Source organism: Monodon monoceros, unplaced genomic scaffold (genome assembly GCF_005190385.1).
Source record: "Monodon monoceros isolate NGI ecotype Baffin Bay Population unplaced genomic scaffold, NGI_Narwhal_1 Super_Scaffold_16, whole genome shotgun sequence".
NCBI classification, from domain to species: Eukaryota; Metazoa; Chordata; class Mammalia; order Artiodactyla; family Monodontidae; genus Monodon; species Monodon monoceros.
The window spans coordinates 47,748,048-47,775,101 of record NW_021703772.1 but is presented as its reverse complement, the minus strand read 5'-3'; the positions used below and the strand labels follow the sequence as shown (position 1 = coordinate 47,775,101).

Genomic DNA, 27,054 nt, shown 5'->3' with positions numbered 1-27,054 from the left:
CATAATCAAACCTCCTTAGTTTCCATCTCATCACTGAACTGAGTATGAACTCCATACAGTGTCACAACCTTTACACTCTTATGGGCAGTCTGCCCCCACGTTTCATAATTGGCAACTATCCAGAGTTCAGAGGCCAGAATTCTCTATAGTTCCTGCTTCTGATCTTGTCTCTGTATTTTTTCATTCTCATAAAAAGATCCTGAGGTAATTTATTTTGGATTTTAAATTACCCTAAAGCAAAATGGAATTTTTTATATAATTGCATGAATTTTAATACACGTATGAATTAGTATGACCTGTACCAGAATCATGTGAGAACATTTACAACATTCCAAAAATGTCCTTTTGCAGTCACACCGTCTTCTCTCCCACTAATAAGCCCAGGCAACCACTGATATGTTCTCCATCACTATAGTTCTTTTTCCTTTGGAAAATGCCTTGCAAATGGAATCATATCGAATTTGATCTTTTGATAATTGCTCCTTTCAGCATGCCTTTGAAGTTCTTTCAAATTATTTCATTTGTCAATAGTTGACTCCTTTTTATTGCTGAGTAGTAGTCCATTGTGTGTATGTACCAGGCTTATTTATGCATACATCAGTTGAAGGAAATTTGGTTGTTTCCAGATTTTGGTGATTATGAATAGAAAGATCAGAAGTATACATTAAGCTTTTTGTGTGAACAAGGAATTGTTGTATATGTTTAAGTTTATAAAGAATTGCCCAACTGTTTTCCAGAGTGGCTGTAGCATTTTGCATTCCCTGTTTGCTGTGCATCCTTGTAACTGTTGGTATTATCAGTACTTTTTATTTTAATCATTCTAATAGATGTAATGGTATCTCATTGTAGTTTTCATTTGTATTTGCCTGATGGCTAATGATGATGAATATCTTTTCATATGCTGTTTGCCTTTTGTAAATCCTGCCTGGTGAAGTATCTGTTGAAGCTTTTTGCTCTGTTGAGTTTTGGGAGTTATTTGTATATTCTGAATATAAGTATTTTTCAGGTGTGTGACTTGCAAATATTTTCTCTCAGTCTGTAACTTGCCTTTTAATTTTCTGTTTCTGATTGATCAGTGTGTCTCCCCCTTTGCCCATATTGCTCTGTCTTTGATTACTGTAGCTTGTTATTAAAATGTAGCATAATTCCAGCAACTTTACTTTTCTTCAAAAATTTTATGGATATTTTAATTCATTTACCTGAGTATAAACTTTATACTCAGCTTTACTGCAAAAATTATGCCAGGATTTTTGAATAAAGTATATTAAATCAATCTATAGATCGATTTAAGGGGGAAAGAAATCTTTACAGGGTCCTTCCAATCAAGGACTTTTAGGTCGTCCTTGATTTCTTTCATAAGTGCTTTGTAGTTTTCAGTATAGAAATCTTGTATATGTTGTGTTATATGTATACATAAGTGCTTCATTTTTGGTACTGTTGTACATGGTATTTTTAAAGTTTGATTTCCAATTGTCCATGGCTATTGTTTTTACTATGTCTCTTTGTACAGATTTTTTAGTGGTTGTTCTAAGTAACAGTGTACTTACTTAGCTTATCACAGTCAACCCTAACTAGATATTCTACCTCTTTATGTAGAATGTGGAAACCTTACTACTATATATGTCTCCTTACTCCTCCCCCCTTTGTTATAATTATCTTATGTATTACATCTACATATACCAAACAGCCACTCAGAGTAATCATCATTTAAATGACTAAATAGGGGAAGAACAGCCTATCATATTTACTCAAATAATTAACATTTTGGTCGCCCATTAATCCCTGATGTTTCTGGCCCCATGTTTCTTTCTGGTATCATTTTCCTTCAGTCTGTAGAACTTCCCTTAGCATCTCTTTTAGAACAAATTATCTGGCACTGAATTATCTTAGTTTTCCTTCACCTGAGAGTATTTTTATTTTACCTTCATTCCTGAATTATACTATTTACCCTTGATATCGAATTATAAGTTGTCAGGCTTTTTTTTTTTCCCCAAAAAACTTTAAAACTGTTGTTCTCCATGGTTCTGATGGACATAGATAACATTATTAAGGTATTTTAATATAATTGATATGATATTGTATACAGTGTTTTGTGACTTGCTTTTTATACTCAGCATTATATTTCAAAAGTTTTACCTATGTATTGTCTGACATTTTACTTCCTTTCAGTACTAATCCTATCCCATTGTGTGAATAATCCCATTGTGTAAATACACCACAATTTAATATGTTTTTCTTTTGGTGGAAGTATCTGTTATTTGAACAATATTTCACCATTCTATACATATATATCTCCTGGTATTCATGGACAGGTGATTCTCTAGGGGTTATATGCCTCGATATGGGATTTCTGGGTCATGTTCCCTCTTCTGAGAAATTATTTTTTCAAATCTCTTGTCCATTTTCCTATTGGGGTATTTTTCTTTCTTTTACAGATTTGAAAGAGTTTTTTGGTCACACATTCTATTATATACATATATACGGTATAGCAATATCTTCTTCCAATTTGTAATTTGTTCCTATTCTTTTTTTATCTTTTGATGTACAGAAGTTCTTAGTTCAGTATAATAAAATGTTACATTTTTCCTTATAGTTTGTATATTTTGTTACTTTTTATTTGAGGTTCATTTCTATGAGTTCTCTTTGATATGGCAAAGACATTAATCTTTTGTCTTATTTGTGGCACATATTTCCATAATTTTGTTAATGACTTTTTTTAGCCTTATTAAACATTTCAAACATAAGCAAAAACCAACAGAATCTTTATGTGCCTATCTTTCAGCTTCAGCAACTCCTGGACAGTTTTGTTTTGTCTATGCCCTCAACTTCTCCCTGCTGCCATATTGTTTTAAAGCACATCCCACACATATTATTTTCATCCATCAACATATCAATATGTACCTAAAAGATAAGGATTATTTTTTTAATGTGTAAGCACAATACCATGATCACATTGCACAAATAATAATTCCTTAATGTAATCAAATATCTAATTACAATTCAGCTTTCCAGTAATCTCATAAATGTCACAAAAGTATTTTGACATTACTTTGAATCTACATTGACACATACTGTGATAGTTTGTATGTCTTTTGAGTCTTTTAATCTATAGGTTCTCCTTCCATATATTCCTCTCTTTCCCTCCCTCCCTCCCTCCTCTTCTTTAAAATTAGTTTATTTGTTGAAGAAATTGAGTTGCTTGTCTTGTTGAGCTCCTCAGTTACTGAATTTTTGCTGATTGCATCTATATGGTATATGTTATTTCTTCTGTATTTCCTGTAAAGTATTAGTTAAATCTATGCACTTTCAGGTTCAGTTTCTTTAGCAAGACTGATGCATACATGATGGTGTATCTTTCCATCAGGAGACACGTAATATTGCATTGTATTTCTCTTTGTGATATTAGCAGCCATTTATGTTCAAGGCCTTGATCCACAAATTAATTATGCATTACAAAATTGGGATATTTTTCCTTCTTCGTAAACTAGCTAGAAAATTTCTAATAAAAAGAAACTTTCCCCCAACTACTATTTGGTTACTTTGTGATACAGGATACTTGAGAAAAGCAGACTGATGCTTAATATTTTACCATCATTTATTAGTTTTCAAAATAATGTATTGTTTCAGTAGCATCTTCTAACAGTGAGCAATTAGTTTTGTTTTGTTTCATTATGAATTCACAGATTTATATAAATTTTATGTGCTTAAAATTTGCTGTTACTGTGCTTACTAATGTTGAAATTGTGACAGCTCTGGCCAGTGAGGGCCCCTTCAAGATAACTTTCGAGTCCTTTTTGACACAACCCTAGTGATTTTTGTTAGCTTCCTTGCTATCTGAGAAGACTGGACTATCCAGTCTTACCTTGTACACATTTAGGTGTTTCAACACCAGTGAGTTTCATTGGTATCTTTGAGAAGATGAAGTAATCATATATAGTTGGACCTATTTCTGGACATGCTCTTTTCTTTTATTGGTCTATTTGTCCTTATGTGAGTATATTCAATAGCATTCTCTTAACTACTGTAGCTTTATAATAAGTCTTGAAATTTGGCAGTTTGAGTTCTCCAACATTTGTTGTTCTTCTAAGTTGACTTGGTTGTTCTAGGGCCTTTGCATTTCCATAAAAATTTTATTTTTTTTATTTAAGTATAGTAGATTTACAATATTGCAATAGTTTCAGGTGTACAGCATAATGATTCAGGGGTTTTTTTGACAGATTATATTCCATTATAGGTTATTACAAGATATTGAGTATAATTCCCTGTGCTATACAGTAAATCCTTGTTGCTTATCTCTTTTATGAATATAGTTTGTATCCATTAATCCAATACTAATTTGTCCCTTCCTTATTCCCTCTCCCCTTTGGTAATCATTAAGTTTGTTTTCTAAGTCTGTGAGTCCATTTCTCTTTTGTATAGATTCATTTGTATTATTTTTTAGATTCCACATATAAGTGATATATAGTATTTGTCTTTCTGTGTCTGACTTAATGCACTAAGCATAATATTCTCTAGGTCCATCCATGTTACTGCAAACAGCAATATTTCATTATTTTTTATGGTCGCCTAATATTCCGTGTGTGTGTATACACATACATGATACACCACATCTTAAGCCAATCATTTTTTGATGGGCACTTGGGTTATTTCCATGTCTTGACTACTGTAAATAGCAGTGCTGTGAACATTGGCATGTATGTATCTTTTCAGCTCTCCAATTTCTACAACATAGTCAGCTGGGATTTTATTTGGGTTCACCTTTCATTTCTTTTTCTTGCTGGCCAGGACCTCCAGAACAGTGCTGAACAAAATGGTGATTGTGTACATCCTGATCTTGTTCTAAAATATAAGGCCAAGTGATCAATATAAATTAGAATATAGTTCTGGAGATTTGAAGATAGCTTTTATCAAAGGAAGGACATACCCTCATACTCCTCATTCACTAAGAAGTTTCATCATGAATGGGTGTTGAATTTTATCAAGTTTTTCCTTTCATCTTTGAGATAATTGTCTACATTTCCTCCTCTTTTCTCTTACTGTGGTAAGTTACTTTGGCTTATTTTTGAATGATAAACTAACCCTGCATTCTTGGAATAAGCCTCACTTATTCATTATGTATTATCTTTTATTGTATATTGTTAGATTCAGTTTATTTATAGATCTTGCATCTTTATTCATAGGAGAATATTGACTGAGTTTTTCTTTTCTTGTAATGTCTTGTAATGATTTTTAATTCTGAGTGATTCTGGTATCAAAGTATGAGTTGGGAGAGGAGTTTACTCCTCTTCAATTTTCTGGATGAATTTGTGTAGAATTAGTGTAAATTCTTCCTTTGGTATTTTGTGTAATTCAGAAGTAAAGTCTTTTGAGCCTGGAGTTTTCTTTGTAGAAATGTTTTTAACTATATATTCCATTTCTTTAATAGATATGAGGTTCTTCATATTTTCTATTTATTCATGAGTGAGATTTGATTGTTTTTGAGGAAAATCTGTCCCTTTCATATAAGTTTATTGCTATAAATTTTCATAATCTGTTATTTTTAGTATTATCTATAGACTGTTATGCTGTTATCTCTAATTTCCCTGATGATGGAAATTTGTGTCTTCTCTTTTTCCTGGTCAGTCTGGCTTTATCAGTTTTATTGAACTTCTCAAGGAGTCAACTGTTAGTTTTTCTCTCTTGTTTTTCTATTTCTTTTTCACTTTGATCTTATTTCCTTTCTTCTGCCTACTAAGTGTTGACAAGGATGTGGGAGAATTAAAACTCTGACACACTGCTGAATGGTATGAAATGGTACAGCCACTTGGGAAAACAGTTTGGCATTTCTTAAAAGTTAGACATATACTTACCATATGACCCAGCCATTCTACTACTAGGTATATTTACCCAATAGAAATGAAAAAGTGTGCCCACACAAAAACTTGTGCAGGTAAGTTCATAAATATTTATAAGTTGCCAAAACTGGAAACAACCCAAACAACAGGTGAATAGATAAAGAATGGTAGCATATCCATACAATGGAATACTTCTCAGAAATTTTTTAAAAAAGGAATGAATTATTAAAACATACAATACTGAGTGAAAGAAGCCAGGCAAAAAATACTATATATCACATACTATATGATCCCATTCATATAAAATTCTAGAAAATTCAGATTAATTTTGTGTAAGAGGTAGAGAGCACTGTTGTCTGAGGATGGGAAGAAAGAGATAAATGGATTACAAAGGTGGATGAGAAAACTTTCAGGGGTATTAGAAATTTTATTTTGGTTGCAGTGATGACTTCACAGTTATAGATGTATTTTTAAATTGAGGAAACCGTTCAATTTAAATAATTAAGTTATAATTAAGTTATAATTAAACCACACAATTATAATTAAACCATTAAATTATACTTCAGTGAGTTCTTTTAAAAACTATACTGTTTCTTTCATTTACTTTTAGGACCCTTTGTAAACACCATTCATCGGTCTCTAAGTAGTTCAAAGAATATTGCCAAAACATCAGTACCTTCTCTTGTTTGTCAACCAGATGTACAAGATAATGATATTGAACAAAAGGTATGAAATTATGTCTCAAGCTTCTGTATGGTGATTATTAATTTATCTAGTTAACTTTTACTTCTGTGAACCATCTCCCTCTCTACCGTGTTATGGATTGGTTAGGGGTATTAGGATCTATTCATGAGAACTGATCCCTTTCCCTAGATGTGTTGAGTTACCTTTGTGCTAAACTCACTCACTCTCATTAGTAGAAACTAATCCAAACAAACATTTAGCAATTGCAATATCTAATATTTATTGAGCATCTACTGTTGGCCAAAGCCCTGTGACTTTTTCCTGAAGAAAGGGAAAATGAATAAATTGGTCACATAGGATACAAAGAAGAATAAGATATAATCTTTCCCCTTGAGGACTCATTGTCTAATGGGGCAGACAGATGCAAAAATGTTATTACAGTAAATTGAGAGTCTGGGATGATAAATTTTATTTTGATTCTTAGCAATGTGTTCTTAAAGCATTAGATTGGATTAGAATAGGTTGGATTGTATTTCCCTGAAACAAACTGAATGACTAAACGTTTTAGAACCAACCACTAAGTAGATTACCATGTCTTTAAAAAAAATGTGGAGTACTAGAAGAGGTAAAAGTTTGTACGTGGCTTCATATTAAACTCAATTTTGAACTAGTGAAATTTGAGATCCCTGTGGAAGGTGTCCTAGGAGGTTGGTAATAAGTATTGTCCCTGAGACAATTTTCGTGAGAGAGTTAGAAGATAAAAGGGAAGAAAATCTGTATTAATTTGGTTGATTGGTAGAAGGCAAAATCTTGCAGAAGTGAAGTTACTAATGAATGTTTTTATCTTTAATGTTGTACCATATAGAAAGATGGAGAGACAAATAAAAAATCAAGTGTTTTTGATAATAGAGGTAAGAAAATAAAAAACATTCATAATTGTTCTGTTGTTTGTTAAGTACCTAATTATGGTTTCACCATATGGTTTCTCAAGTTACTTGTTATACCATGGATTTTAAAAACCATGGTTATTTTGGAAAATAAAGCATGGTATAAAACTGTTTACGAATTTTGATGTTATAATTAGCCTATATGTTTGAATGATTGCTTGATAAGTATGACTTTTGAAATTTGCAAAGTGTGGAAAAGTTAGAGTCTCTGCTGTAGCTGTTTATAGTGATAGGTAGAGTAAGGTACTGACATACTATGGTTCAGTAGGTTATAATACAGAGAAATATGCCCAGGAAGGTCCTCATACTGCACTGCCATCTATTCCCCACAGACAATACATCCTATTTCCCATCTCCCCTTGAATGGAATATACAATAACTAAGATTTTCTGCACCTTGTTAGATTTTTGGAAGTCACTAATAACACTCTCATGCAAAACCTATATACACACATAGAAAATACTAGACACCTCCATCCAGTGGCCAATGACCACCTCAAATTCAATACAAAAATCAAATTTTTCAACTTCTTGATCCTGTTTTTACCCAGGCACAAAACTTGACTTATCTTTGATTCTTCCTCTTTCTTGAATTTTGTATCCCCAAGTTGCCACTCTCTGTCTAATCTACCTCCTTAATTCCTCTTTCCCTCTCTTTTGCATTCCCACAACTGCTGCCTTCCTTTCCTCCATCCTTGACTATTTCAGTAACCTTCCTCCAAACTCTTCTTCCTCTTTTTAATCCACCCTACATTTTGGTGTAAAGCAATCTTTCTAAAACACAGATCTGTTTGTTAATGTGGTGTATTACAGTTAACCACTTGCATATGTTGAACCATTCTTGCATCACAGGGGTAAATCCCACTCGATCCTGGCATATGATTCTTTTAATGTACTAATGAATTGCTTTGCTATTTTTTTTTTTTAGCTTTTACATTTCCTGTTTATTTTTTTTAACATCTTTATTGGGGTATAATTACTTTACAATGGTGTGTTAGTTTCTGCTTTATAACAAAGTGAATCAGTTATACATATACATATGTTCCCATATCTCTTCCATCTTGCGTCTCCCTCCCTCCCACCCTCCCTATCCCACCCCTCCAGGCGGTCACAAAGCACCGAGCCGATATCCCTGTGCCATGCGGCTGCTTCCCACTAGCTATCTACCTTACGTTTGTTAGTGTGTATATGTCCATGCCTCTCTCTCGCCCTGTCACAGCTCACCCTTCCCCCTCCCCATATCCTCAAGTCCGTTCTCCAGTAGGTCTGTGTCTTTATTCCTGTCTTACCCCTAGGTTCTTCATGACATCCTTTTTCTTCTTAAATTCCATATATATGTGTTAGCATACGGTATTTGTCTTTTTCTTTCTGACTGACTTCACTCTGTATGACAGACTCTAGGTCTATCCACCTCATTACAAATAGCTCAATTTCATTTCTTTTTATGGCTGAGTAATATTCCATTGTATATATGTGCCACATCTTCTTTATCCATTCATCCGATGATGGGCGCTTAGGTTATTTCCATCTCCGGGCTATTGTAAATAGAGCTGCAATGAACATTTTGGTACATGACTCTTTTTGAATTTTGGTTTTCTCAGGGTGTATGCCCAGTAGTGGGATTGCTGGGTCATATGGTAGTTCTATTTGTAGTTTTTTAAGGAACCTCCATACTGTTCTCCATAGTGGCTGAACCAATTCACATTCCCACCAGCAGTGCAAGAGTGTTCCCTTTTCTCCACATGCTCTCCAGCATTTATTGTTTCTAGATTTTTTGATGATGGCCATTCTGACTGGTGTGAGATGATATCTCATTGTAGTTTTGATTTGCATTTCTCTAATGATTAATGATGTTGAGCATTCTTTCATGTGTTTGTTGGCAGCCTGTATATCTTCTTTGGAGAAATGTCTATTTAGGTCTTCTGCCCACTTTTGGATTGGGTTGTTTGTTTTTTTGTTATTGAGCTGCATGAGCTGCTTGTAAATTTTGGAGATTAATCCTTTGTCAGTTGCTTCATTTGCAAATATTTTCTCCCATTCTGAGGGTTGTCTTTTGGTCTTGTTTATGGTTTCCTTTGCTGTGCAAAAACTTTGAAGTTTCATTAGGTCCCATTTGTTTATTTTTGTTTTTATTTCCATTACTCTAGGAGGTGGGTCAGAAAGGACCTTGCTGTGATTTATGTCATAGAGTGTTCTGCCTATGTTTTCCTCTAAGAGTTTGATAGTTTCTGGCCTTACATTTAGGTCTTTAATCCATTTTGAGCTTATTTTTGTGTATGGTGTTAGGGAGTGATCTAATCTCATACTTCTACATGTATCTGTCCAGTTTTCCCAGCACCACTTATTGAAGAGGCTGTCCTTTCTCCACTGTACATTCCTGCCACCTTTATCAAAGATAAGGTGACCATATGTGCGTGGATTTATCTCTGGGCTTTCTATCCTGATCCATTGATCTATCTTTCTGTTTTTGTGCCAGTACCATACTGTCTTGATTACTGTAGCTTTGTAGTATAGTCTGAAGTCAGGGAGCCTGATTCCTCCAGCTCCTTTTTTCGTTCTCAAGATTGCTTTGGCTATTCGGGGTCTTTTGTGTTTCCATACAAATTGTGCAATTTTTTGTTCTAGTTCTGTGAAAAATGCCAGTGGTAGTTTGATAGGGATTGCACTGAATCTATAGATTGCTTTGGGTAGTAGAGTCATTTTCACAATGTTGATTCTTCCAATCCAAGAACATGGTATATCTCTCCATCTATTTGTATCATCTTTAATTTATTTCATCAGTGTCTTATAATTTTCTGCATACAGATATTTTGTCTCCTTAGGTAGGTTTATTCCTAGATATTTTATTCTTTTTGTTGCAATGGTAAATGGGAGTGTTTTCTTGATTTCACTTTCAGATTTTTCATCATTAGTATATAGGAATGCCAGAGATTTCTGTGCATTAATTTTGTATCCTGCTACTTTACCAGATTCATTGATTAGCTCTAGCAGTTTTCTGGTAGCATCGTTAGGATTCTCTATGTATAGTATCGTGTCATCTGCAAACAGTGACAGCTTTACTTCTTCTTTTCTTATTTGGATTCCTTTTATTTCCTTTTCTTCTCTGATTGCTGTGGCTAAAACTTCCAAAACTATGTTGAATAAGAGTGGTGAGAGTGGGCAACCTTGTCTTGTTCCTGATCTTAGTGGAAATGCCTTCAGTTTTTCACCATTGAAGATGATGTTGGCTGTGGGCTTGTCATATATGGCCTTTATTATGTTGAGAAAAGTTCTCTCTATGCCTACTTTCTGCAGGGTTTTTATCATAAATGGGTGTTGAATTTTGTCAAAAGCTTTCTCTGCATCCATTGAGATGATCATAGGGTTTTTCTCCTTCAATTTGTTAATATGGTTTATCACATTGATAGATTTGTGTATATTGAAGAATCCTTGAATTCCTGGAATAAACCCCACTTGATCATGTTGTATGATCCTTTTAACGTGCTGTTGGATTCTGTTTGCTAGTATTTTGTTGAGGATTTTTGCATCTATGTTCATCAGTGATATTGGCCTGTAGTTTTCTTTCTTTGTGACATCCTTGTCTGGTTTTGGTATCAGGGTGATGGTGGCTTCGTAGAATGAGTTTGGGAGTGTTCCTCCCTCTACTATATTTTGGAAGAGTTTGAGAAGGATAGGTGTTATCTCTTCTCTAAATGTTTGATAGAATGCACCTGTGAAGCCATCTGGTCCTGGGCTTTTGTTTGTTGGAAGATATTTAATCACAGTTTCAATTTCAGTGCTTGTGATTGGTCTGTTCATATTTTCTATTTCTTCCTGATTCAGTCTTGGCAGGTTGTGCATTTCTAAGAATTTGTCCATTTCTTCCAGATTGTCCATTTTATTGGCATAGAGTTGCTTGTAGTAATCTCTCATGATTTTTTTTATTTCTGCAGTGTCAGTTGTTACTTCTCCTTTTTCATTTCTAATTCTATTGATTTGAGTCTTCTCCCTTTTTTTCTTGATGAGTCTGGCTAGTGGTTTATCTATTTTGTTTATCTTCTCAAAGAACCAGCTTTTAGTTTTATTGATCTTTGCTATTGTTTCCTTCATTACTTTTTCATTTATTTCTGATCTGATTTTTATGATTTCTTTCCTTCTGCTAGCTTTGGGTTTTTTTTTGTTCTTCTTTCTCTAATTGCTTGAGGTGCAAGGTTAGGTTGTTTATTCGAGATGTTTCCTGCTTCTTAAGGTGGGCTTGTATTGCTATAAACTTCCCCCTTAGAACTGCTTTTGCTGCATCCCATAGGTTTTGGATCGTTGTGTCTCCATTGTCATTTGTTTCTAGGTATTTTTTTATTTCCTCTTTGATTTCTTCAGTGATCACTTCATTGTTAAGTAGTGTATTGTTTAGCCTCCATGTGTTTGTATTTTTTACAGATCTTTTCCTGTAATTGATATCTAGTCTTATGGCATTGTGGCCGGAAAAGATACTTGATATAATTTCAATTTTCTTAAATTTACCAAGGCTTGATTTGTGACCCAAGATATGATCTTTCCTGGAGAACGTTCCATGAGCACTTGAGAAAAATGTGTATTCTGTTGTTTTTGGATGGAGTGTCCTATAAATATCAGTTAAGTCCATCTTGTTTAATGTATCATTTAAAGCTTGTGTTTCCTTATTTATTTTCATTTTGGATGATCTGTCCATTGGTGAAAGTGGGGTGTTAAAATCCCCTACTATGAATGTGTTACTGTCGATTTCCCCCTTTATGGCTGTTAGTATTTGCCTTATGTATTGAGGTGTTCCTATGTTGGGTGCATAAATATTTACAATTGTTATATCTTCTTCTTGGATCGATCCCTTGATCATTATGTAGTGTCCTTCTTTGTCTCTTCTAATCGTCCTTATTTTAAAGTCTATTTTGTCTGATATGAGAATTGCTACTCCAGCTTTCTTTTGGTTTCCATGTGCATGGAATATCTTTTTCCATCCCTTCACTTTCAGTCTGTATGTGTCTCTAGGTCTGAAGTGGGTCTCTTGTAGACAGCATATATAAGGGTCTTGTCTTTGTATCCATTCAGCCAATCTGTGTCTTTTGGTGGGAGCATTTAGTCCATTTACATTTAAGGTAATTATCGATATGTATGTTCCTATTCCCATTTTCTTAATTGTTTTGGGTTCGTTATTGTAGGTCTTTTCCTTCTCTTGTGTTTCTTGCCTAGAGAAGTTCCTTTAGCAGTTGTTGTAAAACTGGTTTGGTGGTGCTGAACCCTCTCAGCTTTTGCTTGTCTGTAAAGGTTTTAATTTCTCCTTCAAATCTGAACGAGATCCTTGCTGGGTAGAGTAGTCTTGGTTGCAGGTTTTTCTCCTTCATCACTTTCAGTATGTCCTGCCACTCCCTTCTGGCTTGTAGGGTTTCTGCTGAGAGATCAGCTGTTAACCTTATGGGGATTCCCTTGTGTGTTATTTCTTGTTTTTCCCTTGCTGCTTTTAATATGCTTTCTTTGTATTTAATTTTTGACAGTTTGATTAATATGTGTCTTGGCGTATTTCTCCTTGGATTTATCCTGTATGGAACTCTCTGTGCTTCCTGGACTTGATTAACTATTCCCTTTCCCATATTAGGGAAGTTTTCAACTATAATCTCTTCACATATTTTCTCAGTCCCTTTCTTTTTCTCTTCTTCTTCTGGAACCCCTATAATTCGAATGTTGGTGCGTTTAATGTTGTTCCAGAGGTCTCTGAGACTGTCCTCAGTTCTTTTCATTCTTTTTTCTTTATTCTACTCTGCAGTAGTTATTTCCACTATTTTATCTTCCAGGTCACTTATCTGTTCTTCTGCCTCAGTTATTCTGCTATTGATCCCATCTAGAGTATTTTTAATTTCATTTATTGTGTTGTTCATCGTTGCTTGTTTCATCTTTATTTCTTCTAGGTCCTTGTTAACTGTTTCTTGCATTTTGTCCATTCTATTTCCAAGATTTTGGATCATCCTTACTATCATTATTCTGAATTCTTTTTCAGGTAGACTGCCTATTTCCTCTTCATTTGTTAGGTCTGGTGCATTTTTATCTTGTTCATTTATCTGCTGTGTGTTTTTCTGTCTTCTCATTTTGCTTATCCTACTGTGTTTGGGGTCTCCTTTTTGCAGGCTGCAGGTTTGTAGTTCCCGCTGTTTTTGATGTCTGTCTCCACTGGCTAAGATTGGTTCAGTTGGTTGTGTAGGCTTCCTGGTGGAGGGGACTAGTGCCTGTGTCCTGGTGCATGAGGCTGGATCTTGTCTCTCTAGTGGGCAGTTTCACGTCTGGTGGTGTGTTTTGGGGTGTCTGTGGCCTTATTATGATTTTAGGCAGCTTCTCTGCTAATGGGTGGGGTTGTGTTCCTGTTTTGCTGGTTGTTTGGCATAGGTTGTCCAGCACTGTAGCTTGCTGGTCGTTGAGTGAAGCTGGGTGCTGGTGTTAAGATGGAGGTCTCTGGGAGATTTTCACCATTTGATATTATGTGGAGCTGGGAGGTCTCTTACTGACCAGTGTCCTGAAGTTGGCTCTCCTACCTCAGAGGCAGAGACCTGACTCCTGGCTGCAGCACCAAGAGCCTTTCATCCACACGGCTCAGAATAAAAGGGAGAAAAAGTAGAGAGAATTAGTAGAAGTATAAAGAAAGAAAGGAGGGAAGGCAGGAAGGAAGGAAGGAAGAAAGAAAGAAAAAGAAAGAAAGAAAGGAGGGAGGGAGGAAGGAAGGTAAGGAGGGAAGGAAGGAAAATAGAGAAAGAAAGAAGATACAATAAAATAAAATAAAGTATAATAAAGTTATTGAATTAAAAAATAATTATATAGAAAAAAAAGGGACGGATAGAACCTTAGGACAAATGTTGGGAGCAAAGCTATACAGACAAAATCTTACACAGCAGCATATACATACACCCTCACAAAAAGAGGTAAAGGGGAAAAAAATCATAAATCTTGCTATCAGAGATCACCTCCTCAATTTGGGATGATTCGTTGTCTAAAAGAGGGAAGGAAGGAAAGAAAGAAAGAAGGTAAAGTATAATAAAGTTATTAAAATTATAATTAATAAGAAAAAAAATTTTTTTAAAAACCATGGACGGATAGAACCCTAAGACAAATGGTGGAAGCAAAACTATACAGACAAGGTCTCACACAGAAGCATACACCTACACATTCACAAAAAGAGGAAAACGGGAAAAAATCATAGATCTTGCTCTCGAAGCCCACCTCCTCAATTTGGGATGACTCGTTGTCTATTCATGTATTCCACAGAGGCAGGTACATCAAGTTGATTGTGGAGCTTTAATCCGCTGTTTCTGAGGCTGCTGGGAGAGATTTCCCTTTCTCTTCTTTGCTCTCACAGCTCACAGGGGCTTAGCTTTGGATTTGGCCCTGCCTCTGCGTGTAGGTCGCTGGAGGGCATCTGTTTTTTGCTCAGACAGGACGGGGTTAAAGGAGCCGCTGATTCGGGGGCTCTGGCGCACTCAGGCTGGGGGGGAGGGAGGGAGGGGCACTGCGTGTCGGGCTGGCCTGTGGCAGCAGAGGCCGGCGTGATGTTGCACCAGCCTGAGGCCCACCATGTGTTCTTCCGGGGAAGTTGTCCCTGGATCCCGGGAACCTGGCAGTGGCGGGCTGCACAGGCTCCGCGGAAGAGGGGTGTGGATAGTGACCTGTGCTCACGCATAGGCCCCTTGGTGGCGGCAGCAGCAGCCTTAGCGTCTCCCACCCGTCTCTGGGGTTCGCGCTTTTAGCCGCGGCTCGCTCCCGTCTCTGGAGTTCCTTTAAGCAGCGCTCTTAAACCCCTCTCCTCGCGCACCAGGAAACAAAGAGGGAAGAAAAAGTCTCTTGCCTCTTCGGCAGGTGCAGACTTTTCCCCAGACTCCCTCCCGGCTAGCCGTGGTGCACTAACCCCTTCAGGCTATATTCAAGCCGCCAACCCCAGTCCTCTCCCTGCGCTCCGAGCCTCAGCTCCCAGCCCCGCCCGCCGCGGCGGGTGAGCAGACAAGCCTCTCGGGCTTGTGAGTGCCGGTCGGCACCGATCCTCTGTGCGGGAATCTCGCCGCTTTGCCCTCCGCCCCCGTGTTGCTGTGCACTCCTCCGCGGCTGCGAAGCTCCCCACTCCGCCTCCCGCAGTCTCCGCCCGCGAAGGGGCTTCCTAGTGTGTGGAAACCTTTCCTCCTTCACAGCTCCCTCCCACTGGTGCAGGTCCCATCCCTATTCTTTTGTCTCTGTTTTTTCTTTTTTTCTTTTGCCCTACCCAGGTACGTGGGGAGTTTCTTGCCTTTTGGGAGGTCTGAGGTCTTCTGCCAGCCTTCAGTAGGTGTTCTGTAGGAGTTGTTCCACGTGTAGATGTATTTCTGGTATATCTGTGGGGAGGAAGGTGATCTCTGCGTCTTACTCTTACGCCATCTTCAAGGTCCCCCCTCTGGTTTGCTAATATTTTGTTCTGAATTTTTGCATCTATGTTCATCAGGGATGTTGGCCTATAGCTTTTTTTTTTTTTTTCCTTGTAGTGTCCTTGTCTGGCTTTGATATCTCAGTAATGCTGGCCTTGTATAATGAATTTTGAACTGATCCCTCATCTTCTGGGTTTGGGGTTCTTTTGGTTTTTTTTTTTGGAAGAGTTTGATAAGGATTTGTATTAATTCATCATCTTTAAATGTTTGGTCAATTCACCAGTGAAACCATCTGGTCCTGCACTTTTCTTTGCTGGAAGGTTTTAATTTTTTTCATTGAACTATACTTGATTTACAGTGTTGTGCCACTCTCTTCCGTACAGCAGAGTGACTCAGTTATACACATATATACGTTCTTTTTTTATATAATTTTCCATTACGGTTTATCATAGGATATTGAATATAGTTCCCTGTGTGGAAGGTTTTTGATTACTGATTCAATCTCCTTATTAGTAATTGGTCTGTCAGATATTCAACTTCTTTATAATTCCGTCTTGGTAGGTTGGACGTTTATAAGAATTTATCCAGTTCTTCTAGGTTATCTAATTTGTTGGGATATAATTATTCATGGTAGTTTTTTATTATCCTTTGACTTTATGTGGTATCAACTGTAATGTCTTTTTCATTTCTAATTTTGAGTCTTTCCCCCTTTTTTTCCTGTTAAGTCAAGCTAAAGTTTTGTCTATTTTGTTAATCTTTTTTAAAAAGTACTTATTTTTATTAATCTTTCCTATTTTCTTTTTAGGCTCTATTTCATTTATTTCCACTCTGATCTTTGTTACTACCTTCCATCTATTATCTTTGGGCTTAGTTTGTCCTTCTTTAATTAGTTCCTTGAGCTGTTAAAGCTAAGGTGTTTATTTCAGATATTTATCTTCTCAAAAAATCAGTAATGCAATGGAGGTCCTACATTGACACAGTAGACAAGTTTGACTTAATTGACATCTATAGGATACTACATCCAAAAAAAAAAAAAAAAAAAAGACTACATATTCTTCTCAAGCATGCATGTAAAGCTCTAGAATAGACCACATACTAAGGTAACCAAACAAGCTCCAACAAATTTGAGAGGGTAGATATTATTTCAAGCATCTTTTCTGACCACAATAGTATGAAACCAGAAATCAACCACAGAAAGAAAAATGGGAAAAGAATGAACACTAATGGAGACTAAACAACATGATACTAAAAAAGTCAATGATGAAGTCAATGATGAAGTCAATGATGAAATCAAAGAAGACATCAGAAAATACCTCAAGATAAACAAAAATGAACTCACAACCATACAAAATCTATGGGATACAGCAGAATCACTTCTATATACAAAACTACAACAGTCACACAGAGATAGATAACAAATATATGGTTTCCAAAGGGGAGAAGGGAGGGAAGGAGAGACAAATGAGAGGAGTATGGGATTAACAGATACAAACTACTATACGTAAGCAACAAGGATTTACTGTATAGCATGAAGAATTAAATTCACTATTTTGTAATCTATAATGGAATATAATCTGGAAATATATATATAACTGAATTACTATACACCTGAGACTAGGGAAATACTGTAAATCAATTGTAATTTAAAAAATAAATAAGCAAAAAGTAAATTTAATGAAGTCAAAGTCAAACATCCATTTATCCATAGAGATAAGGACAGAGCATTCCCAGCCAAGCTATTAACTCTGTCTTCCAAAACTGTGGAATTTTGTTTTGTTTTTTATTCTAATAATAATATCCTCTATGCTAAACATTTTCCTGTGAGTGTAGCTCACAACTGTAGATTTTGATGTAAATTGCTCTGTTTTTTATTGGTTTACACATAGATTTTACTTCCCCTCTTAAATTCTCTTTCAAAACAGATATCTGTGTATATATTTAAATTTCTAATAAATAATTTTGGTAACATTCTTATTTTTAATTTCTTTGAATTAGTATCAGAAAATATAGCCTTTAAATCTCTCTTCATTGAAGTTAAGTTTTCTTCGTGGCCAAATATGTATTGATATTTTTTAATGTTCCACAGATATACCAAAAAAATGTCTATTCTTTATTTGAGAGACCTAAGGTTTTAATTCATGTGTTAGCCAGCCATGAAGTCTCTATTGCAACTATTCACCTCTGCCACTGTAGCTGTAAATCAGCCATAGGCAATATGCAGTGAATGGGCATAGCTTGAGTCTTTCATCAGTTTTGCTTTTGACAATGTCACATGTAGTTCTTAGCCCTATGATTTCTGGGTTCCTCTTAAGTGAGTTTTTAATTTTCTCTACTTGGTCATACTTTTTTTAATGACCTTAGCTGTTAGGCCTAGGTATTAGCAGGAAATCAGCAAGTAGAGGAAACCACAATTATTTCTGCATAAGGGGAACAGTATGAATGGAATCATAAATAACCCTCTGTAAAGAGAAAATTCCTGTACTTCCCCTCAGGTATAATTTGTAGCCCCTTCTTACCTTAAGGACCTACAGCAAAACCAGTCTACCAGTAGAGCTCCCCTTCAGGTCCTCTCAGTGTAAAACTGTTATCTCCCTTGCCTTCCTCCCCACATGAATAACTGTTTGCCTGAGAACATTTTTTTCCTTTTTAAATTTTTACTAGAGTATAATTGATTTAAAATACGGTGTTAGTTTCAGGTGTACAGCAGAGTGAGTCAGTTATACATACACATATATTCACTCTTTTTTAGATTCTTTTCCTATATAGGCCATTATACATTACAGAGTACTGAGTAGAGTTCCCTGTCATATACAGTATGTCCTTATTAGTTATCTATTATATATATATAGTTATCCATATATATATACACACACACTGTGTATATATATAGTGTGTGTATATATCAATCCAAGTCTCTCAGTTTATCCCTTCCCCCCCTTTACCCCATAGTAATCACAAGTTTGTTTTCTACACCTGTGACTATTTCTGTTTTGTAAATAGGTTCATTTGTACCTTTTTTTTTTTAGATCCCACATATAAGTGCTATCATATGATATTTGTCTTTCTCTGTCTGACTTCACTCAGTATGACAATCTCTAGGTCCATACCTGTTGCTGCAAATGACGTTAGTTCTTTTTTATGGCTGAGAATATTCCATTGTATATATGTACCACATCTTCTTTATCCATTTCTCTGTTGATGGACATTTATGTTTCCATGTCCTGACTATTGTAAATAGTGCTGCAGTGAACACTGGGGTACATGTATCTTTTTGAACTATGGTTTTCTCCAGATATAGGCCCAGGAGTGGGATTGCTGGATCATATGGTAAATCTATTTTTAGTTTTTTAAGTAACATCCATACTGTTCTCCATAGTGGCTGTACCAGTTTACATTCCCATCAACAGTGCAAGAGGGTTCCCTTTTCTCCACCTCCTCTCCAGCATTTATTGTTTGCAGATTTTTTGATGATGGGCACTCAGACCAGTGTGAGGTGATATCTCCTTGTAGTTTTGATTTGCATTCCTCTACTAATTAGTGAGGTTGAGCATATTTCCATGTGCTATTTGGCCATTGACATGTTTTCTTTGGAGAAATGTCTATTTAGATCTTACACCCATTTTTTGATTGGGTTGTTCGTGTTTTTGATACTGAGCTGCAAGAGCTGTCTGTATATTTTGGATATTAACCCCTTGTTGGTCGCATCATTTGCAGATATTTTCTCCCATTCTGTAGGTTGTCATTTCATTTTGTTTACAGTTTCACAGCACCACTTATTGAAAAGACTGTATTTTCTCCATTGTATATTTTTGCCTCCTTTGCCATAGGTTAGGTGACCACAGGTGCGTGGGTTTATTTCTGGGCTTTCTATCCTGTTCCACTGATCTATATTTCTTTTTTTGTGCCAGTACCATACTGTTTTGATTACTGTGGCTTTGCAGTATAGCCTGACATCAGGGAGTGTGATTACTCCAGCTCCATCTTTCTTTCTCAAGATTGCTTTGGCTATTCGGGGTCTTTCTTGTTTCCATACAAATTGTAAACGTTTTTGTTCTAATTTTGTCAAAAATGTCATTGGTAATTTGATAGGGATTGCACTGAATCTGTAGATTGCTTTGGGTAGTATAGTTATTTTCACAATATTGATTCTTCCAATCCAGGAACATGGTATATCTCTCCATCTGTTTGTGTCATCTTTGGTTTCTTTTGTCAGTACCTTATACTCAGTACTTTTTCTGAGTACAAGCATTTGCCTCCTTAGGTAAGTTTATTCCTAGGTATTTTATTTTATTTGTCTTGATGTGATGATAAATGGGATTGTTTCCTTAATTTATCTTTCTGATCTTTCATTATTAGTGTATAGAAATGCAAGAGATTTCTGTGTATTATGTATCGTGCAACTTTACAGAATTCATTGATAAGCTCTAGTACTTTTCTGGTAGCATCTTTAGGGTTTTCTTTGTATAACATCATGTTATCTGCAAACAGTGACAGTTTTACTTCTTCTTTTCCAATCTGGATTCCTTTTATTTCGTTTTCTTCACTGATTGTGTGGCTAGGACTTCCAAAACTATGTTGAATAGTAGTGGCAAGAGTGGACATCCTTGTCTTGTTCCTGACCTTAGAGGAAATGGTTTCAGTTTTTGTCATTGAGAATGATGTTTGCTGTGGGTTTGTTGAATATGACCTTTATTATGTTAAAGTAGGTTCTCTCTATGCCCACTTTATGGAGAGTTTTTATCATAAATTGGTGTTGAAATTTGTCAGAAGCTTTTTCTTCATCTATTGAGATGATCATACGGTTTTTATTCTTCAATTTGTTAATACAGTGTATCACATTGATTGGTTTGCATATATTGAGAATCCTTGCATCCCTGAGATAAATCCCACTTGATCATGGTGTATGATGCTTTTAATGTGTTGTTGGATTTGGTTGGCTAGTATTTTGTTGAGGATTTTTGCATCTATGTTCATAGGTGATATTGGCATGTAATTTTTTTTGTGTGTGACATCTTTGTCTGGTTTTGGTATCAGAGTGATGGTGGCTTCATACAATGAGCTTGGGAAGTATTCCTTCCCTTCCTCTGCAATTTTTGAAGAGTTCCAGAAGGTAGGTGTTAACTTTTCTCTAAATGTTTTACAGAATTCCCCTGTGAAGCTATCTGTTCCTGGACTAGTGTTCGCTGCAAGTTTTTTAATCATAGTTTCAATTTCAGTACTTGTGATTGGTCTGTTCATATATTCTATTTCTTCCTGGTTCAGTATTGGAAGGTTGTACCTATCTAAGAATTTGTTTCTTCTAGGTTGTCCATTTTATTTGTGTACGGTTGCTTGTAATAGTCTCTTATGATCCTTTGTATTCCTGTGGTGTCAGTTGTAACTTCCTTTTTTCATTTCTAATTTTATTGATTGGAGCCCTCTCCCTTTTTTTCTTGATGAGTAATAGCTAAAGGTTTATCAGTTTTGTTGTTCCAAAAGAACTAGCTTTTAATTTCATTGATCTTTACTGCTGTTTTTTTATCTCCATTTCATTTATTTCTGCTCTTATTTTTATTATTTCTTTTCCTTCCATTAACTTTGGGCTTTGTTTGTTCTTGTTTCTCTAGTTGCTTTAGGTGTAAGGTTAGGTTGTTTGAGATTTGTTTTCTGAGGTAAGATTGTATTGCTATAAACTTCCATCATAGAACTCCCTTTGCTGTATCCCATAGGTTTTGGATTCTCTTTCTTTTGTTGTCATTTGTCTCTAGGTATTATTTGATTTCCTCTTTGATTTCTTCAGTGACCCATTGGTTGTTTAGTAACATATTGTTTAGCCTCCATGTGTTTGTGGTTTTTATAGGTTTTTTTTCCTGTAATTGATTTCTAAACTCATAGCGTTGTGGTCAGAAAAGATGCTTGATATGATTTCAATTTTCAAGGCTTGATTTGTGACCCAAGGTGTGATCTATCCTGGAGAATGTTCCATGTGCACTTGAGAAGAAAGTGTATTCTGCTGGTTTGGGATGGAATGTTCTATAAATATCAAGTCTATCTTGTCTAATGTGTCATTTAAGGCTTGTGTTTCCTTATTAATTTTCTGTCTGAATGATCTGCTATTAGTGTAAGTGGGGTCTTAAAGTCCCCCACTATTATTGTGTTACTTTTGATTTCCCTTTTTATGGCCATTAGCATTTGCTTTATATATTGGTACTCCTATGTTGGGTGCATATATATTTATAATTGTTATATCTTCTTCTTGGAATGATCCCTTGATCATTATGTAGTGTCCTTCCTTGTCTCTTATTTTAAAGTCTATTTTGTCTGATATGAGTATTGCTACTTCAGCTTTCTTTGATTTCCATTTGCATGGAATATCTTTTTCCATCCCCTCACTTTCAGTCTGTGTGTGTCCCAGGTCTGAAGTTGGTCTCTTATAGACAGCATATACACAGGTCTTGTTTTGTATCTATTCAGCCATTCTGTGTCTATTGGTTGGAGCATTTAATCCATTTACATTTTAGGTAATTATTGATATGTATGTTCCTATTACCATTTTCTTAATTGTTTTGAATTTGTTTTTGTAGGTCTTTTTCCATCCCTTCCTCTTTTGTTCTCTTCTCTTGTGGTTTGATGACCATCTGTAGTGTTGTGTTTGGGTTGCTTTTTCTTTTTTGTGTGTGTATCTATTTTTTGGTTTGCATTTCCCATGAGGTTTTGATGTAGCAGTCTATATATATATACAAGTTTGTTTTAAGTTGCTGGTCTCTCAATTTCAAATGTAATTCCCATTTCCTGTATTTGTACTCTCCTCATGTTTGCTGGTTTTGATATCATATTTGTGTATCGATGATTTCCTACTTTTACTGTAGGTTTGCTTTTACCAGTGTACTTTCCAATTTGTGATTTTCTTGTTCCTAGTTGTGGCCTTTTTTTTTTTTTTTTTTTTTCTTTTTAACCTCACCTGCCTAGAGAAGTTCCTTTAGCATTTGTTGTAAAGCTGGTTTGGTGGTGCTGAATTCTCTTAGCCATTGCTTGTCTGTAAAGCTTTTGATTTCTCCATCGAATCTGAATGAGAGCCTTGCTGGGTAGAGTATTCTTGGCTGTAGCCTTTTCCCTTTCATCACTTTAAACATATCCTGCCACTCCATTCTGGCCTGCAGAGTTTCCGCTGAAAAATCAGCTGATAACCATTGGGGATTCCCTTGTATGTTGTTTGTTGATTTTCCCTTGTTGCTTTCAATATTTTTTCTTTGTATTAATTTTTGTTCATTTGATTAATATGTGTCTGAGCATGTTCCTTCCTGGGTTTATACTGTATGGGACTCTCTGTGCTTCCTGGACTTGGGTGACTATTTCCTTTCCCATGTTAGGGAATTTTTCTACTCTAACCTCTTCAAATATTTTCTCAGTCTCTTTCTCTTCTTCTGGCACCACTATAATTCAAATGTTGGTGTGTTTAATGTTGTCCCAGAGGTCTCTGAGACTGTCCTCATTTCTTTTCATTCTTTTTTCTTTATTCTATTCTACAGCAGTGATTTCCACCATTCTATCTTCTAGCTCACTTATCCATTCTTCTTCCTCATTTATTCTCCTATCAGTTCCTTCTTGTGTATTTTTCATTTCAGTTATTGTATTCATTTCTGATTGTTTGTTCTTTAGTTTTTCTAGGTCTTTGTTAAATATTTCTTGTATCATCTCGATCTGATCCTCCATTCTTTTTCTGAGATTTTAGATCATCTTTACTATCATTACTCTGAATTCTTTTTCAGGTAGATTTCCTATCTCCTCTTCATTTATTTGGTCTTGTAGGTTTTTATCTTGCTCCTTCTGCAACATATTTCTGTCATCTAATTCTTTATAAGTTACTGTGTTTGTGGTCTCCTTTCCATGGGCTGCAGGATCATAGTTCCTCTTGCTTCTGGTATCTGCCCCTTGGTGGGTGAGGTTGGTCCAGGCTTCCTGGTGGGGGGGACAGGTGCCTGCCCTCAGGTGGGTGGAGCTGCGTGTTGTCCCTCTGGTGGGCAGGGCCATGTCCGGGGTGTGTTTTGGGGTGTCTGTGAGCTTAGTACAACTTTAGGCAGCCTGTCTGCTGACGGGTAGGGTTGTGTTCCTGTCTTGCTGGTTGTTTGGCCTGAGGCATTCCAGCACTGGAGCCTGCAGGCTGTTGGGTGGGGTTGGTTCTTGGTGCCAAAATGGGGACCTCCAAGAGAGCTCACGCCAATTAATATTCTCTGGGGCCTCTGCTACCAGTTCCCTTGCCCACACAGTGAGGTACAGCCAACCAACCCCCATCTCCCCAGGAGACCCTCCAAGACCCTTAGGTAGATCTAGCCCACGTTCCTATGGAGGTACTGCTTTATGCTGAGTCCCAATGCACATGAAACCTTGTGTGCACCCTCCAAGAGTGGAGCACCTGCACTCAAGCCCTGCTGGGCTTCAAGGCTAAATTCTCTGGAGGTTCTTCCTCCTGATGCCAGACCCTCAGAGTTTGGAGGGCTATTTTTATGTGGGAACATCCCTATGTAGGCTGCTTGGGTTTAATGGGGTTTGTTTTGTTTTGTTTTGTTTTTGGTGCAAGGGCTGTTTTTAGTATGGATGACTGCCACCTCTTTTCTCAGTGTATGCCCTATCCCTTTGATAGAGGGTTTGACTGGTGTTGTGCTGACTGTAGCCTGCCCTGGATATTGAGTGGGGCCTCCCCTTCGCTCTGTGGTTGTCACTGCCCTGTCAGGGGCAGGGTCTGCTCCCTAGTTGTTCACATAGAGGCCTCCAGATCTGTTTCTTAGCTGTGTTTCTGGTCTATGATGTGAGGTAGGTGGGACTGGAGCACTCCCATGGGGAGAGAAGCCACTGAGTATTCCACCTCTGGAGCTGTTCACCTGTGAGTGTGCTCTGTTGTGTCCCCTTTTGCCTATTGTGCGGGCTCACAAAGTACACTGTTGTTGTTACTGCTCTCAGTCCCAGCTTAACCGTGGGTATACCAGCAATTGCTATTGACTCTCTGCCTGATAACTATTCTTTTGAAAGATCTGTCCTCACCCACTTATCTGGAATGCCAGCTTGCTAATATGCAGATACCATATATGTGTGGATCTGTTTCTGATTTCTCTATTCTGTTCCAAAAGATCAGTTTGTCATTGCACTAGTATCACACTGTTGATGATTCACAATGTCTTGACATCAGTAAGAAGAAGACATCTTATCCACCAGCTCCCATCTGCTACCACTTTTACCACTTTGTTCTACTTTTCTGGGAGTGCCTTGGCTAAATCTATCTTCCTCCATATAAATTTTAAGTTGACCTGCCAGTCTCAGAAACACATGCAAACACACCCAGCTGAGGTGTTGACTGAAACTGCATTGAAACTATAAATTAATAAGGGGAGAACAGATATCTTTACAATACTGATTCTCCCTATCAGCGTAAATGGTCTATCACTCCATTTTATGGAAATTTCATTTCTTTAAGTTTAGTGTTTTCGCCAGAAACATCTTACACATCTTTTTGTTAGATTTGTTCCTAGGTACTATTTCTATTGCTATTAAAAATGGTATATTCTCTAACTACTTGTTACTAATGTATAGAAATGTGATTGATGTTTATATGATTATGTGTCCAGCAACCTTTTCAAATTCTCTAATTCTTATTCCGTATTTGTTGATTCTTTTGTTTTTTTAATATAAACATATTACCGGTAAATAATGACAGATTAGTTATTTTATTTGCAATCTTAATATTTTTAAATTATTTCTTGTACTCTTCCCATTTCTAGGGCCTTCAGAGAAATGGTGAATAAAATGATGAAAGTGGGCTTTTTGTGTTCTTTCTGATTTAAAATATTTTAAAATTATTCATTAAATATGATGCCCACCGCAATATTTTGGTAGATGCCAGGTTAAGAAAATGCCCTTCTGTTTCTAACTTGCTGAGGTTTATCAGTGAATGTTGACTTTTTAGTGCATCTCTTGTTGAAATGATCACTTTTTATTCTCAGAACAATCGTTCATTCCTTGATTAAATCAAATTTATTCATCATGTAGTATACATTTCTAGGTTATATTTTCTAGTAATTATTGTAGGATTTTAGCATCCAGGTTCTTGAGAGAAGTTCAGCTGTAATTTTCATTTTTCATAGTTTTCTGGTGTGGTTTTTGTACAAGTTTACACTAGCTTTATGAGTTATATTACCTCTTCATTATTTTCTGGAAGTTTCTAAAGTTAGAATCATATATTTCATAAATGCTTGGTAGAAATTACTGGCAAAATAACCTGGGCCTGGCTCACTATGTGACAAAAACTTTACAGATTCAATGACTTTAGTGATTCAGAACTATTCCTATTTTTCATTTCTTTTCAGATTTTTGGGGCATGTTAAACTTTTCTTGAAAATGTATTCAATTCATATGAATTTTCAAATTTATTGACATAAATTTATCATATATCCTCTCCATACATATTGAAAGGATAGGATTATTGAAAGGTAGTATGGCATAGCGGGAAAGAACACATACTCTGACCCCAGACTAGTTAAGTTGAATCCACACTCCCACACTTAAAATTTATGTTTGGCCAAGTTGTTTAACTTCTCTGTTCTTTAGTTTTTCCAACTATAAAATGAGACTAATAATAGTATGTTGTTCATATGATTGCTATGGCAATTCAATAACTTAATATTTGTCAAGTGTTTAGAACTGTGTATGACACTAAATTGGTGGCATGTACAAAAGAGATTTTGAAATGTACTGCAAAATTTGATGTGCAGTATTTTTATTCCCTAAATCATATCTAAATTCCAATTTTGTGTGTTATTTTGTATTCATGAGTTTTAAAATTTCAAGTATATTGGATTTGTTTTTCTTTTTGTTATTGATTTCTAATTGCTTTGTAGACTGAGAACATGACATTTATGTTACCAGCCTTTTGAAGTATCTGAAGAATTGCTTTATTGGCTTAGCGTACATGATTAAGTTGTTTAATGTCCTGTTTGAAAACAATGAATATTGTCAACTTTGAAGTACAATATTCTAAATATTTCCGTTCAACTGAGATGTTTAGTTGTGTAGTTCAAGTAGTCTATAGTCTTACTTTTTAAATTCTTCAGAAAATTATTGGGAATGATAGGATAGTTTTTCAACTCCTCTGTGTAGTTGTATCCATTTTTGCTTTTTTATTTCTTTTTTTTTTTTTTTTTTTGCGGTACGTGGGCCTCTCACTGCTGTGGCCCCT

At 36.1% G+C, this 27,054-nt stretch overlaps 1 protein-coding gene across 1 annotated transcript in view; it reads left to right on the top strand.

The window, feature by feature from the left end:
- The window catches only part of FSIP2 (fibrous sheath interacting protein 2), a 121,063-nt gene that overhangs the window by 24,109 nt on the left and 69,900 nt on the right, over window positions 1–27,054 (top strand). The window contains exons 10-11 of the mRNA XM_029224602.1: window positions 6,445–6,560; window positions 7,384–7,429. Coding sequence (XP_029080435.1) covers window positions 6,445–6,560; window positions 7,384–7,429 — 162 coding nt within the window. The remainder of the gene's footprint in view (window positions 1–6,444; window positions 6,561–7,383; window positions 7,430–27,054) is intronic.